The sequence below is a fragment of the Phacochoerus africanus genome, chromosome 3 (genome assembly GCF_016906955.1).
Source record: "Phacochoerus africanus isolate WHEZ1 chromosome 3, ROS_Pafr_v1, whole genome shotgun sequence".
Taxonomy (NCBI): Eukaryota; Metazoa; Chordata; class Mammalia; order Artiodactyla; family Suidae; genus Phacochoerus; species Phacochoerus africanus.
Window position 1 is genome coordinate 112,512,062 of NC_062546.1, and position 17,302 is coordinate 112,529,363.

The 17,302-nt window shown below is 34.6% G+C and overlaps 1 protein-coding gene across 2 annotated transcripts in view; it reads left to right on the forward strand.

Annotated features, from left to right (window-relative positions):
- Window positions 1–17,302, forward strand: part of LOC125123135 (A disintegrin and metallopeptidase domain 3-like) — a 93,850-nt gene that overhangs the window by 26,639 nt on the left and 49,909 nt on the right. The window contains exons 7-11 of one of the 2 annotated variants that reach the window (XM_047772415.1): window positions 2,751–2,813; window positions 6,372–6,443; window positions 6,676–6,842; window positions 7,883–7,964; window positions 9,602–9,741. In XM_047772415.1, the coding sequence (XP_047628371.1) occupies window positions 2,751–2,813; window positions 6,372–6,443; window positions 6,676–6,842; window positions 7,883–7,964; window positions 9,602–9,741 (524 nt within the window). The remainder of the gene's footprint in view (window positions 1–2,750; window positions 2,814–6,371; window positions 6,444–6,675; window positions 6,843–7,882; window positions 7,965–9,601; window positions 9,742–17,302) is intronic. The other variant, XM_047772414.1, reaches the window with a different exon arrangement.

Sequence of the window (17,302 nt, forward strand, 5' to 3'; positions counted from 1 at the left end):
ACATAATAGTACTAAATTTGCTGATTATTGCTATGGCAACATTTTTGCTATGCATTTTTTTGTTGTTGTCAAAAGGTTTTATTTTGATAAAAAATATAAAATTAGAATAGAGGCAAGAAATTGCCTAAAATCTCATTGTATAGGTACAGTAACCTTGGAGTATTTGTTCTAATTCTTTTTTTTCTTTTTTTCTTTTTTTTTTTTTTTTTGGCCACTCTTCCAGCATGTGGATGTTCATGGGCAAGGGATCAAACCCAGGCCACAGCAACAACCCAGACCACATTTGTTGGTGCCTTGATCTTGAACTTGCCAGCCTCTAGAAATGTCAGAAATAACATGTTAGTTGTTTAAACCACCTTATCTATGGTATATTTGTCATAGCCCAAACTAATTAAAATCACCCTAAGATTAGGAATAATGCAGGGTTGTCTGCCTTCATTACTTCCAGTCAACATTTTACTGGAGTTCCTAGATAGTATAGTAGGAAAAAGAATAATAAGAAAGGGTGTACTTTTTTGAAAATTACTCTATTTCTTTGGAGACCTGCCTCTACATAGAAAGTCCTATAAAATCTCCATCAACACTATCAGGACTAATAAGAAAGTCTAGCAAAGTCACAGGAACAAAAGAAAGAAAAGACGTTTATTTCTCCCAAATTGATCAGTAGGTTCAGTGCAATCCCAGCCAAAGTTCCAGAAAACATTTTTTGGAGAAAATGGTTCTCACATTTATAAGCAGATACAAACGTCCTAGCAGAGTCAAAGAGTTTTGAAAAAAAAAAAGAACAAGATGAAGGACTTATTTTACTCTTTCCTAAGGAGCCAGGTAGTAAATCTGTGGGCCATGTAATCTATCATCTCTACTTCACTCAGCCTTTGTAGCATGAAATCAGCATAGGCACAATAGAAACAAATGGATGTGGTTCTATTCCAACAAAATGTTTTCTACAAAACAGGTGGTCATGCCATGGGCTGTCGTTTGCTGACCCCTGCTATGGTGATACACATTGTGTTACTGGTGTCATTGTATACATCTAGAACAGCAGGACCAAACAGATTAGAAGTAAACCCACGTGCTATTGCCCAGATTATTATCCACAAAGGTGCTAATGACTTTGAAAGGTAGAGAATGATCTCTGCATCACATGATGATAGAAGACCGGATCTCCATGGGAATAAAATTCGTCTTGACATTTATTTAAAACAAGACAAAACAAAAAACTGAACCAGTGCATAGACTTAAATATCAAAGCTAAACACAAAATTTCTAGTAGAGGACTTAGGAGAAACCAAATTAATAAATCACAAGCCTTTGAAGATGTTCAACATCATTAGTCATCTGGGAACTAAAAATTAAAATCTCAATGAGGAGTTCCCATTGTAGCTCAGCGGTTAGCAAGCCCGACTAGCATCCTTGAGGACTCGAGTTTGATTCCTGGCCTCCCTCAGTGGGTTACAGATCCGGCGTTGCCGTGAGCTGTGGTGTAGGATGCAGACATGGCTCAGATCCCATGCTGTTGTGGCTCTGGTGTAGGCTGGCAGCCACAGTTCCAACTGGACCCCTAGCCTGGGAACCTCCATATGATGCGGGTGCAGCATTAAAAGACAAAGAAACAAACAAAAAAACCCAACCTCAATGAGATATCAATTCAGACTGACAAGAATGGATTGATGCAGAAGAGTGACAATACCAAATATAGAAAAGAATGTGGAGGAGTTGACACTCTTAACAGTTCTTGGTGAAAATGCACAACGATCAAACTACTTTAGAAAACAATCTGGCACTTTTTTGCTACTTTTCACATATGCAAGTATCATATAAATCAGATTTTCCAACTCTAAGTATTTAACCAGGAAAAACAAAAGACTATAACTGCCCAAATAACTGTACATGGGTATTTACAGTACCTGTATTTGTAATAGCTAAGATGTTTATATAAAATCCAAATGATCTTCAACCATTAACTGTATAAACACATGGTGATGTGTTTTTAAAATGGCACACTTCATAACAATGAAAATGAATGAATTATTGATAATCTCAGCCACACAGATGAGTGCTGAGTGAAAGAAGGCCAGAGTAGAAGACGACATGCCATGTGGCTCCATTTTTATGGAATTCTAGGATAAATTATTCTAACCTATGGTGAAAAAGCAGGTCAGTGATTGCTCTCCGACATGTAGGCTATTGACTGGGACGAAGTTGACTGAAGCATTATTGATCTTACTTGGGGAAATGGTTGCATGGGTGTATACATTGCTACAAATTCATGGAACTGTATTGTTAAAATAGATGTGTTTTATTGAGGGTAAAGTGAAGTTAATATAAATAATAGCAAGCACAAAAATAATGAAAAATAGAGACAATGCTGGGGGGAAGTGGATGGGAGTTTGTTTAGCTTGAAGGTGGGGGTAGGGAACTGAAAGAATGTTTTGAGAAGGAAGAAACATGGATTCTCCCTTGTTTTAGTAACTTTTTTGAGGATTTCTGATTATCAAGAATATAAGATAAAAGCTTCTGATTTGTTCCTAAAATTTTTATTCAGAATCTCTTCTGTTTATTTACTCAGTGGGTTTTGATCCTCTTATTTTTCTAGTATCTATATCTTTAGGTCTATCTATCTATCTATCTATCTATCTATCCCTCTGTATGTGGGTGTATATGTATATATAAAACAATATAATGTACATGATAATTACAAACAGCAGAAAGACTTTTTAAATGTATTTAATTCGTACTCTGTTTTGCAGAAAAAATCAGATGTGCTATTGAAAAGAATTCTGAAAATACAAGTGATTATAGATAAAGCCTTGGTATGCATTATTGATGTTTTCATGTCTTTTTTGTATTTGAGAGCTTATATGTAAAAGAATTATTAATTCTTTGCAATGCAGATATATTTTACTCTTTTCAAAATATATATTTCACTGTAACAGGACATAAAAATGTTGTCATTTGCCTTTACATTGGCATAAGGGGGGCCAGTATTTATGGCATTGATTTCCCAATCAGTATAGAATTCTAGCCATAACATATAACTTTGTACTTAAGGGAAGATTCTATTGCACTGTAAATTATTAGGTTATGACTAGTTGCATATTCTTCTGGATCCAGCCAAAATTGTGGTGAAACTCTTCCTTATCAATTTCCATTCTAAAGCTATTTCATTTATTACTAAATTGAAGATCCTTCTTATTAATTGTATCTTTGGTAAGATTATTTTATGCTTTATAATTGCTTGGGTTGTCTAGAAGTTCCGTATTTTAAAAGGGGAAAGACTAATTCATAGAAACACTTATTTGATTATGGAACTTTTTGTTTATACAACTAATTTTAACAAAGACATATGGGCATGAAGTTAAAAAACCTGCTTTGTCCATTATCACTGACCCTTTGCATAAGTGTCATGATGTTTTAATTTTTTTATAAAAGGAAATATTCAGACTTTTCAGTAACTTTTATAAAAGTAATATCAGGAATTATGATGGATAAAATAATTCAAATGTACATGTAATTTTATTAGAAGGATATAAATTATGTATAGATATAGCTTGGTCTTAATACATAAACACCTGTATGTTTATGTTCATATGGCTTTATTTTATTTTATGTGATAGTTTGTAAGTTATTTTGCAGTGTTTTATTACATATCATCTAAATATTTCAAACACTGCAGGCCAGGGGTTCTTGTTGTGGCTCAGCTGAAACGAACCTGACTAGTATCCAAGAGGATGTGGGTTTGATCCCTGGCCCTGCTCAGTGGATTAAGGATCCAGCATTGCCATGAACTGCGGTGTAGATCGCAGATGTGGCTCAGATCCCAATCTGCTATAGCTGTGGCGTAGGCTGGCAGAAAGAAGAAACTCTGTAGGCCAGAAAGGAGTAGCACAATATATATAAAATTTGAAAGTGAAAAACCTGCAGCTAAAAATGCTCTAACCAAGAAGGCTCTCAGTCCAATTTGATGTAGAGGTCAAAATCTCTACACACATGTAAAAGCTCAACACCACAAAACCAGCATTACAAGAAATGTTAAAGCAGTTTCTCTAAGAACAAGGAAAGTCCAAAATGAGAAACCTGAAAATTATGAAAGTAAAAAGATGATCAGTCAAGGCAAACATATCATAAAGGTAGAAAATCATCTCATGCATAAAGCTAAAAGGAAGGTTAAAAGACAAAAATAGTAAAATCATCTACATCCTCAATCAGCCATTAAGAGATGCATGAAGCAATTAGATGTAAAATATGATGTAAAAAACAATAATCATGAGTGAAGAAGAGTACAATGCAGGGTTGAAATAGTCTATTGATTCTTTTATTGTCTATTTCACTTACTGTTTTGATCTTTATGATTTTTTTCCATAAAAACTGAACTGGAGAAAATATTTACGTATTATATAACTGATAAAGGTTAACATGCAGAATATCTGAACAGCTCATCAATTTCAAAATCAAAAATCCAAACAACCCAAATAAAAAATGGGGAGAAGAATTGAATAGATGTTTTCCCAAGGAAGGGTATAACGCTGACTGAAATAAGTCTGCAGAGAAAGACAAATACTGTATGATATCACTGATATGAGGAATCTAAAACATAAACCAAACTAGTGAATATAACAAAAATGTAACAGACGCACAGAACAAAGTAATGATTTCCAAGGGAGAGAGGGATGGGAGAGGGTCAAGATAGAGACAGGGATTAAGAGTTATAAACTGGTATGTATAAAATAAATATCCTACAAGGATATATTCTACAATATATAGCCAATATTTTGTAGGAACCATAAATAGAGTATAACCTTTAAAAATTGTGAATCACCGTGATGTATAGCTGTACTTTATAATATTGTACATCACATGTTTAAATTAAGTTTTTTTTAAATGTAGGCACCTTACAGTAAAATTCCATTTAACCCCTTTATGAAGTTATTAGCAATATGTCTTATTTCTCCATTTGTTATAAACCACAAAATAAATTATTTTAAATTAAATATCCAAATGTCATTTGAAGGAATTAAGGAAAGGAGAAAACTATTTCATATTTCCTGTTTCCAAAGGTCTACATTCCTTCTGACATGTTGGTGTCTCTGATTTTTCTGTTTAATATGTTAATGAATTCTCCTCAGTTATTGCTTATCTGAATTGACCATCATTGTGTTTCTACTTTTTAAATATTTTATTTGGAAACATTTTCCAAATTTCAAAAAAGATGCAAGAATAAGAAAATACAAGGAACACCTATATTCTCCTTATGCGGATTTATTAACATTTACCCCTTTATCATTTGTGCTCTATGTGAATGTAAGTTGTAAGTTGCATTTGTAGCTTCTCATCACTGCACATTTACCTAGAATAAGATCTTATTGCCGAGGGTGTGGCCCTAAAAAGACCAAAAAAAAAGTCTTTTATGTATGTGTGTGTGTGTGTGTATATGTGTGTATATGATCAAGTTATCCATCTAAATAAAAATACCCATCACAGAAATACTTTTTATCAAGTTTAGTATGATTTGGTTATGTTGTGATTGGACAGTGTGATCTATATGACACTACATTTTGTATTCGAAGAAATGGTTTTGATTTATATAAAATGCTCAGATATGCTTAAAAATACGTATCTCATTTTACATGAGCTTTTATATATATGTGTATTTTACCCAAAGTTTGCTTGACTTGTTAAATCTTGAATATCATTGCTGTAAATTTGTCTGCTTGATCTGTTAATGACTATGAGAACTATATTAAAATCCCTCACTATGATTGTAATTTTATATATCTAATTCTGTTAACTTTTGATTTATATATATATTGTACTGCAATCCTATTAATTATAAGTAAGCTAAGAGGTGTGTGTGTGCACAAAACTAGAAATGTTTCAGAGAAAATGTTGTGAATTTTGTTCCCTTGCATGAGAACATGTTCTTGAAATTATTCACTGTTGTGGTACTGAGAGCTCTGTGCTTAGAAAGTGTGTTTTTCATCCAGGATTTGTAGTCATGTTTTCTTACTGGAATGAAGACAAAAGATGCAGCACTCTATAGCAAACCAAAAAAAAAGACTTAGGGGTTCAGTTAGAGATTGGAGTCTTGGTTCTTAATCTTGTGGCTTTTGCAATCTTGGAACCTTAACTTTTGTTCCTAAATGATTACATGTGTAAAGAGGAAGATAATCACACTGTCATATTTTAATATTATTAACTAATATATAAAGTCCCTAGGTTTGCGCCTAAAATTTACTAAGCCCTTGTTAAATCTTAATTCTGCTTTTGTCCTGTCACTCAAGTGCACTAAATTATTTTAACATTTTAGATCCATTAAATGTATTAATTTAGTCATTTTCACTAGTGATTAAAAAATAAATTTTGTCTTTCAGTATGATTATATGGGCTCTGAAGTGGCACTTGCATCTGAGAAAGTTGTCTATATCTTTAGCCTTATCAACAATGTAAGTATTGACGTTCATGTTTCAATAAGGAACATACCTGTTAATACAGTACCATCATTCGAATAATAGCATACACACATTTATAAAAAGGATAGTCCTCCCAACTAGGTTCTTCCACCAGTCATTTCATTTCCCCAAAGTAGTCAATAAAATGTATTAACATAACATTTAGAGATATAATGCTATGTTTAGGACTGGCTAAAACCATTTATCATGTATCTCATGTTTTCAGATGTTTTCCCAGCTTAAAATGACTATTATGTTAACTTCTCTGGAGCTCTGGTCAGATAAAAATAAGATTTTAACTAATGGGGATGCTAATGAAATGCTACAAAAATTTGTGTCATGGAAAGAAAAAAAATTATTCCAAAGGTCCCATGATATGGCATACTTGTTGATGTAAGTAATTTATTTTAATTGGTGTAGGGTTTATCAAATTGTTTATAAGTTAACTATCAAAATTATATCCCAAATTCATTATTTATAATGACAAGACTACTCAAAAGAAGATTATGTGAGTACTATGTTGGCAAAACGCAAGCTATAAAAATCTAATATTGTTGTGAGATATTAAAGCCATCATTATCAGATTGGGCTGCTTACCCATGGAATTGTGAAAAACTAAAAACATGGAAAGCCTCAGGAAAACATAGGGCCTCTCAGATTTTAAAGATTTTCTTTGAGGTAAATAATTGAATCCATCACTTTAAAGAAATCGTAAGTTAGTTAACAATCCAATCATAACCTAAGTATAAAGCTGATTAGGTTAACAAAACATGAATACAGGAATGTGGTGACCTTATGGTATTTCTGTCCTGACCTAAGGTGAAGCTATTTACTGCTTGCACTGTATCTTTCAAGAATCTTCATATAGATTTTTTTTTTTACTAACTTGATTATTTTAGGTGGAAATAAAAACAAAATGATGGTTCTCAAGATCAGCATGGAATACATTTATAAATCTATAGGTTATCAAGTTTGGGGGTTCAGAAGCAGAATTCACCAGGAACTGAAATATGTGACGACACTTTCTATGTCCCATCTCTTATTTTCCTAGAGACTGTGCTGCATATTGTCTCTTTTGCTTTCTGTCCTCCAGTCCAACCCTTTCCATGCACTCTAAGGGGGTTTACTATATGCAAATCATGGCAGTGATGCTAAATCTTAGAATCCATTGTTGACAACTATGGTGATTCATTTTGGGAAGCATTAGTTACTTCTGGATTTGGGGTTGTGTATCATATAATGTTAAAGTTGCCTTTAGAACTTTGTAGGGACTCTGGGAGATTACCCAAACATAAAATGATTAAAAGCTTTAGACATGATATGTAATACTCACTTAAAAAAAAAACAGCTTTATTGATGAATCAAATTCTTAAAATATTAAGTTATTAATAATTTAAAGTGCTTTTATCCACAAGAAAACTTTTATTATTTAGTTATAGGGACCATCCTAATTACATAGGAGCAACATATCACGGAATGGCATGCAATCCCAAGTTTGCTGCAGGAATTGCTCTGGTAAGCATTTTATTCTCATCTCTTCATTAATTGTATCACATTTTGATTTCCACTTTAAGGAGCAAAAGTACATATATCACATCTGCCATTTTTATAAAATTTATATTTTTATAAAATGCTGTAATTTTACTTTAAGTCTCAAGTGTTATCATTTTTAAATAGTTTTTTATTGTGGAAAAATACACATTACATAAAATTTACCATCTTAACTATTTTAAGTGCATTGTGCAATAATGCCAAGTCCATTTACATTGCTGTGAAACAGACATTCAACATTTTTCATCTTGCTTAAATGAAAGTGTTTACCCTTTGACCAAATTGCCCCATTTTCCACATCTCTGAACCTTGGCAACCATCATTCTACTCTCTGCTTCTGTGAGTATGATATTTTTAGGCCCCACATGTAAGGAAGATCATATAATATTTGTCGCTGTCTGGCTTACTTCATTTAGAATATTACATCCAGGTTCATCTGTATTGTTGAAAATTCCAGGATTTCACTATTTTTATGGCTTAATAATATTTCATGGTGACAGTGCACCTTGCTCAGTAGGTTAAGGATCCATCGTTGCTGTGAGCTGTGGTGTAGGTCACAGAGGTGGCTCAGATCTGGCATCGCTGTGGCTGTGGTGTAGGCCAGCAGCTACAGCTCTGATTTGACCCCCATTCTGGGAACTTCCATATGGTGCAGGTGCAGCCCTAAAAAAAAAGTGAAAAAGTAAAAAATAAGAGAAATTAAAAAGAAAATAAAAAATTAGCCATCAAGCAATTAAAAGACATGGAAGGCTCTTAGACACATAGTGGTTAAGTGAAAGAAACCAATTTGAAAAGGCTCCACACTGTATGATTCCAACTCTATGACCTTCTTGAAAAGGCAAAACTATATTGATGGTAGAAACATCATTGATTATCAACCAGGGCTTTGTGTGTTGCTTATATCACTACTTCTCAAGTTTTATTTTATTTATTTATTTATTTATTTATTTATTTATTTATTTATTTATTTTGCTTTTTAGTGCCACACCTGTGGCATATGGAGTTTCCCAGCTTAGGGGTCTAATCAGAGCTACAGCTGCTGGCCTACACCAGAGCCACAACAACGCCAGATCTGAGCCACATCTGCGACCTACACCACAGCTCACGGCAATGCTGCCGGATCCTTAACCCACTGAGCAAGGCCAGGGATCGAACCCACAACCTCATGGTTCCCCGTTGGATTTGTTTCCACTGTGCCACAGTGGGAACTCCTCAAGTTTTATTTTTTTAAGACCAGTATTCTACCTTTAGAAAAAAAAATTTTTTTTTTTTGCTTTCCTAAAACTATTGCTGAAGTCAAAACTGATTTTCAATTAAACCCTTAAGTTTATTGGAATTAAATCAGTATGTGTCATGAAAACATGATAATATTACTCTTATTTTGTTATTTGTCAAAGCCATTTGGATTGAAAATACTATTACTCAAAAATAATAACAAAATTCGACTTTTTTATATTTCTAAAAAAATAATGAGCCTGGTATATGAGTATTTTAAGTGAGTCCATGTATTTAGGTAATATGGCCACAATTATTTGAAAAGATTAAAGGTGGAAAAAAAATTCAAGCAACTTCTGTGTATGTTTTTTTTTTTTTCTATTTAGTATCCAAAGATGATAAGTTTAGAGGCATTTTCAGTTATTTTGGCACAGTTGATTGGAATTAACCTGGGATTAACATACAAAAGTGACATCTACAATTGTTACTGTCCAGGAAATATATGCATAATGAATCCTGAAGCAATGTAAGTTTTATCAAATCCTTGTCTCTTTTGGGAAATGTTTCCAGCCTTTGATGTACAATTTCTTTCAATATAACTTGAATGATAATATTTTAATTAAGTACATATAAGTTGTTTTAAAGTTTATTAAAGATAATGAGTATTCGATATTGCAGGAAGTGTGCTTCATAATTCTATATTCAGTCTTGATGTATTGAGAGAAAGTGGAGGTTGGTAATGACTCTGTGGTGTATTAGAATCTTGGAGTGAAATTCGTTCATTCAATCAAGAAAAGTTTTAAAGCATATGCTGTGTCACACATATTGTGTTAGTTCATCTTACAAGTGGTTAACACGATTGAAAAGGGCTGCATATATTAGTCCATCAGGGACACACCATTAAAAATGGACATAAGAATAAATAAAATTTAAACAGCTTATGATAAGCACCAAGAGGGGAATAAAAAGGGAATACATGAGAGGAGAAACTTTCTGATAAAGTAGTCTAGGAAGTTTTCTGAGGGAAAACTTAAGTTGGGAACTGAAAGAGAAGAAATGAATCTGGGAGTTCTCACTGTGGCTTAGCAGGTTAAAAACCAAACCAGTATCCATGAGGATATGGCTTTGATGCTGGTCTCACTCAGTGGGTTAAGGATTTGGTGTTGCTACAAGCTGTGGTGTAAGGCTTGGATCAGGTGTTTCTGTGGCTGTGGCATAAGCTGGCAGTTGTAGCTCCAATTGGACCCCTAGCCTGGGAACTTCCATATGTCAATGGTGCAACCCTAAAAAAAAGAAAAAAGAAAAAGAAAAGAAAAGAAATGAATCTGGTCATATAAAGAACTTGCTGAAAACTTTTCATGGAAAGCAGGTCAAGTGATGCTTGGACAGCAGAAGTTTTAAAAGCTCAAAAGACTGGAGAAAGGAGATACGAGAGGATAAAACAAACACTAGAAGTAGCTACAACTATTAGGAAGAATATTCTAGGCATAGAAATTTTTAAATTAAGAAAGTCACATACCATGAGGTTAAACAACACTGAGTCAGAGGAGGAAGTCCAGGAGGTAATAGGAAATGTAGAAAAGAGCCAAATTAATCAATCACAATGCAGATACTGGGATTTTTATGATAAAGGCAAAACAAAATTTAATTTATTTGTGCAGTATGGATAATAAAATCTATGTTGTAACACGAATGTTAAGTATATCAGGGAAAACAACGTTATAGTATTACTGTTACTGAATTAAATTGTACTGAACCTAGGCTCTCTGCCTGGTCTTCTGAAGGTTCTGTTTTTGTTTTGTTTGAGCAGCAGAATAAGAAGACCTAAAGTGAGAGCTACACCACACAAGGTTTATTGAGTGGGCAGAGGGTGGAAAAGCAGGAACTAAATTCGCAAATCAAGTTCTCACCCACAGGGTGTGAGAGATTTAATTTGAAAGAGTAAAGACAAAAAAGGGAGAGGAGTGAGAGTAATGATCTGGAGGCATATGCATTAGTCTACTGGGGAAGGAGGAAGGCTTTTTCAAGGGAGTGGGGTACCACCCTCTTTTTATCCTTTTTAGTCCTTAATGTCCAGTTATGGCCACTGATAGGTGTGTCATTTTCTAAGCTAATATAATAAAATCAATGTATAATGGGATTCAGGGTCAGTTGGAGGTCAGATTCATCACCATCTTGGTCCCAGCTGGTTCCCTCTGGGGTTTTTTGTTGTTTGTAATTTCCTCTCTAATCAATGGACTCTTTACCTTAAAGATTTTTTTTCAACTCCTGTTGAAGGTGAGGGTGGGCAGGTTTTCAGCAAGGAGACTCCTGCTAAAGGCGAGGGCTGGTGAGTTTTGAGGAAAGAGCTGGAGTACCTCTGGCAGCAATATTTGGGAAATGATGAGTCTGATATTATCCATAGCGATTTCATACAACTGAGAGAAAGGGAGATGTCAAGAATTATTTATGAGTATTCTGGCTCGAGATGGTGAGTGAGGAAGAACCAGAACTCTTGTCCTCCCTAGGACAAACCAACTCTATGGCTACATTTTATAGATGGAGAACAACTGCAGAACAAATGTAGATGTAGAACAAATATAGATGTTAATTGTAGATATTGAACAAATGTAGAAATAGAGAACAATTTCCGCAGAAAAAACCAAACCCCCAATCCCCCCAAAACTAGCACTGGACTACAAATAGTACAATGAGAAGAAACCCACATCAAAGAGAGTAGGAGAGGCTAGGAACCAAGCTCATCATAATTCCTACCCCCAGCAAGATGACTCACAATCAGGAGGGAGCTCAAACCAAGAGATTCTCTCTGAGGATCAAAGGGCTTGAACACATTGGACACCCTAACTTTGAAGACCTGCAAACTGAGACATGAGCCCCAAAATATGTAGCTTTGAAAAACAATTAGACTTACACAGATGACATGCACAACACTTCTCCTATAGTGAACTGAGAAATGAATCTTAAAATATTGAACTCCCCTACCACAGGGACCAATGCTGAGGCAGCCTATTGAAAGGTACCCAGACTTTATGTGAAAGAGGCATATTTCCTGAGGCTACAGTGTTGGTTGGAAGTTGAAGCCTCTGAGTGCACATCTAGGGGCTGGCTACGGTACTCCCCAGAGATGGAAGCTGGTAGATGCCATCCCTCTGCTCTCCTGCTGCCTAGCTATGGCTTGCTGTGTTCTTGAAAGGAGCTAGTCCCCTCCTCTGACACCCTGATTTTTGCAGTAGCCACCCACAGGATAGCTCTAGATTGCTTGGCTCTGGTGGCCAGCTGATTTTAAATTTGTAGGTCCCACAAGATTGTAATCAATGGAGAAAGATTTCTTAAACAGCTACCACCCCCAGGGCATAACAAAAGGGCACAGTCCTAGGAGTGAAGAATTTCTCTGAATGAAGCCTGTTATCTTCATAGCTGTGGCCTGAGGGGCAGGCTTCTAATTAAACACACATCCAGAGGCCTACTGTTATCCTTTTCAGAGGCCTTGGAGGATGGGAATTCTCTCCAAGGTCTTCCTCTCATGTTGTAGAGCACCAGTATCTCCAGTTGGGGAGTTTTAACAGAGGTCTCTTGCTGTGCCCTGCAGGTGGTAACTGATTGAAACTCTTTCTCTGTAGGTTACCATCCTGTGGTACCCAGGAGTATAAGTCCTGCTTGCCACTAGAACCATGCAATCTACATATGTTCCTAGGCAGCAGCAACAAAAATCAAGATGCCAGGCAAGGCTCCTTCTGGGAAAAGAACCATGAGCTGGAGCAAGGTAGGGGGAGAGTGAAAAATTAGGTCCTTCAGCCTCTGTTAATTGACAGAATCACCGTAGGGCCCAAGATGTGTGCCAACAAGAAGTCTGCCTCTTGGGAAAAATCCCCTGGACAAGCAAATAGGCCTGTTTCATAGGATATCTGGGGTATGTTCCAGTCTGCTATCTGCACAGTACCCTGGGTGATAGCTGGCCATGAACTACCTCTCCAACTACAATTGTTACAAAGAGAGTCTTAAAAATAGCTGGAGAAAAACAACTTGTTACATACAAGGGCACCCCTAATAAGGACACGAGCAGATTTTTCAGCAGACAAATTACCTACCAGTGAGTGGTGGTGTGGCATATTCAAAATGCTGAAGTAAGAAAATACTCAAGGTTGTCATCCAGAAATGAAGGAGAGATAAAGAGTTTTACAGACAAACAAAAGCTAAATGAGTTGATCACCACTAGACCAGCCTTAGGACAAATAATAAAGGGAAATCTTTAATCTGGAGAAAAGGCACTAAAATTAGTTCCAGGGAAACATATGAAGTATGCATCTAGATGGGAAAGCTAAATATATACTGAAATTCAGAATAATCTTATCTGTAATGTGGGTGATTAATCATTTATCAACATGGTAGGAAGGTTAACTGTCAAAAGTAGTGAAAATAATGATAACTATAATAATTTGATAAGGTATATACAAGATAAAAATATGCAAAATGTGATATCAAAACAAAACGTGTTAGGAGAGAGTAAAAATGTCCTAAGAAGAGTGTTCGGATACATCTACATCTAAATTTTCTATTTAAAATAAAATTTACATCTACATCTAAATTTTCTATTTAAAATAAAATGTTTCTATTTAAAATAAAATGTTATAGAAGTATGTTGTTATATGTAAGCCTCATTGTAAACACAAAGCAATAAAATATTTTTTAAAAATGTAGATTCACAAAAGATAAAAAGAAAGGAGTCTTAGCATATGACCAAAGTGAACCCACAATGAAAAACGAAGGAAGAGAGGAAGAAAAGAGGAAAGCAACAGAGGAACTACAAAACAGTCAGAAACTAAGAAACAAAATGACAATAAGTGCATACCTATCAATAATTACTCTTAAAGCAAATACATCAAATTCTGCAATCAAAAGACCAAGTGGATGATGGATGAAAAACAAGACCCATCCCTATCCTACTTACAGATGATTCCCTTCAGAGGTAAGAACACACCGACTAAAAGTGAAGGGATGGAAAAAGATATTCCACATAATTGAAAATCAAAAGAAAACTTGGGTGGCTATACTTATATCCAACAAAATAGACTTTAAAACAAATACTATAGTAAGAGACAAAGAAGGGTATTACTTGTTGATATAAGGGACAGTTCAATAAGAATTCAATAAAATACAGCATTTGTACATAGGTATGCACTCAACATGGAGCACCTAAATACATAAAGCAAATATTAACAAAATAAAAGGAGAAACAAACAGTGATCCAATAATAGTAGGAAACTTTAAGAACTTACATACTTCACTGGATAGATCATCCAGACAGAGGTTGACAAGGAAACATTGACTTTAAATGACATCTTAGACCAGACAGACTGACAAGCATCTGGTCTATCCACCCAAAAGAGACAAAACTTATAGTCTTTTCAAGTGCAGGTGAAACATTCTCCAGGATAGATCATATGTTAGGCCACAAAATAAGGCTCAACAAATTGAAGAAGATAGAAATCATATCAAGCATCTGTTCTGACACCAATGGCATCAGTTACAAAAGGAAATTAAAAGAAACTGTAAAATTTTCAAGTACATGAAGACTAAACAACATGCTGCTGAACAACCATGTGCCAATGAAGAAATCAAAGAGAAATGAGAAAGTACCTTGAGAATAAGAAGAATGGAAATACAACCTAACAAAAAATATGGGATGCAGACAAAGCAGTTATAAGTAGGAAGTTCATGGTGATAAGTGCCTATATCAAGAAAAGAATAAAAAGATCAGATAAACAACCTAACTTTATACCTCCAGGAACTAGAAAAGGAAGTTAAGGCAAAATTAGTACATAAAAGGAAATAATAAAAATCAGAGTAGAAATTGATGAAAGAGAGACAAAAAAAGATAATAGAAAAAAATCAATGAGATATTTCTTTGAAAAAAAAATTTAAATTGAGATTTAGCTAGACTCTCCAAGAATAAAAAAAGGGAGAGTACTCTAATTTTAAAAATGACAAACCAGAGGATATACTTAAACCAATACTACAAAAAAATAAAGGATCATAAGAGACTACTATAAACAATCATACATGAACCACTTGGACAACCTAGGAGAAATGGATAAATTCTCAGAAACATAGAACCTTCCAAGACTGAATCATGAAGAGATACAGAATCTGAATGATTTATAGTAAGGAGATTGAATCAGGAATCAAAAACCTTACAATAGCTGAAAGCTGAGGACCACTGGTTTCCCTGGTAAGTTATACCAAACATTTAAAGAAGGATTAGTACAAATCCTTTTCAAAGCCTTCCGCCAAATAGAAGAAGGAACATTTCTAATGAGGCTAGCACTATCTTGATACCAAAAAAAAAAAAAATGAGAAAAGAAAATTATAGGCCAATATTCCTTCCATGAACATATATGCAAATCTCCTCAATGAAATATTAGCAAACTAAATTCATCAGCACATTAAAAGGATCATGTACTATGATCTATTGATTGAGTGGGATTTATTATAAGGATGCAAGTGTATGTTAACATCTGTAACTCAATCAGTGTGACACACCCCATTTATAAAATAATATGATAATTTCAATAAATTTAGAACAAGCATTTGAAAAAAAATTCAACATCCATTTATGATAAATATTCTCAACAAAGTATATATAAAAGGATACATATAACAAACTACACCTAAGAGCGTACTTGACAGTGAAAAGATGTATAATTTCCCTCTAACATCTGGAATGTATACAAGGATGCACATTCTTGCCAGTTTTATTCAAAATAGTATTAAAAGTCCTAGTCAGAATAGTTAGGCAGGAGAGAAAGATAAAAGTCACCCAAGTAAAAAAGGAAGAATAAAACTGTCACTATTTGCAGATGACATGATTTTACACCTAGAAAAAACCTATGGACTCCACCAAAAACTGTTAAAAGTAGTAAACAAATTCAGTAAAGTTACAGGATGCAAAAGTAATATACAAAATCTCTTGTGTTTCTATATAGTAATAACAAACTATCAGAGAAATTAAGGAAACAATCTCATTTACAATAGCATCAAAAAGAACAAAATTACCTAGGAATAAATTTAACAATCAAGAAGATGAAAGCTCTGGACTGAGAATCAAGATATTGATGAAAGAAATTAAAGAATACACAAGTAAATGGAAAGATATTTCACGCTCATGGATTGGAAGAATTAATATTGTTAAAATGTTATTATCGAAAACAATCTACAGATTCAATATAATCCCTACTGAAGCTCTGATGACATTTTTCACAGAAATGAAGCAATCCTAAAATTTAACAGAAACCACAAAAGATTTTGAATAGCCATAGAAATCTTGGGAAAGAAGAATAAAATTGGAGACATTGGGTTCCTGATTCCAGGGCATCAGACAAAATACAAATGTGCCTGGAACATCTTGTGGCAGAGTATAAGGAGGTGTTCAAAGAATTATGGAGATTTGTCACAGGGATGCAAAGTCATTTTGAAGGAGGCTCCCAAATGGCAAATCTGGGACAATTTGAAATTCATAAATGCGAGCAATGGATTATAACCCATTTAGTGTAATAGGAAAGTATGACTCCCTAGTCATCATAAAAATACTTTAATGAATAAATTGAAGTATAATTAGAAGAATTCTCTTGTGGCAGGTTAAGGATTCAGTGTTGCCACAGCTGTGGCACAAGTTACAACTGCGGCACAGGTTGCATCCCTGGCCCTGGCCTGGGAATTTCCACATGCCATGGGTGCAGCCAAAAAAAAGAAAAAAAGTTAAGAAAATGTGATTATAATGGGACCTTACCGTATAGCACAGGGAAATGTGGGGGGGGGGGGGGGGAGAAAAGAAAATGTAATTAGAAATGAGATATTTACATGAAATTTCCTTCCAAATAATGATTAAGTGAAAAGGAAAAAAGGAAATGTTAGAGTGAAGACTGGCGGACACCTCTTAACCAACCAAAGTGATTTTATGCAAATTATAACAAATTGAAATCATGTGCTGTCTGTTATAACACAATGAAGCCAACTCAGTAACACTTCTGTGATGAGGTTGCCAAGATGCATAACCTCACTCTATGACAGAACATTTCATAAACCTGAAT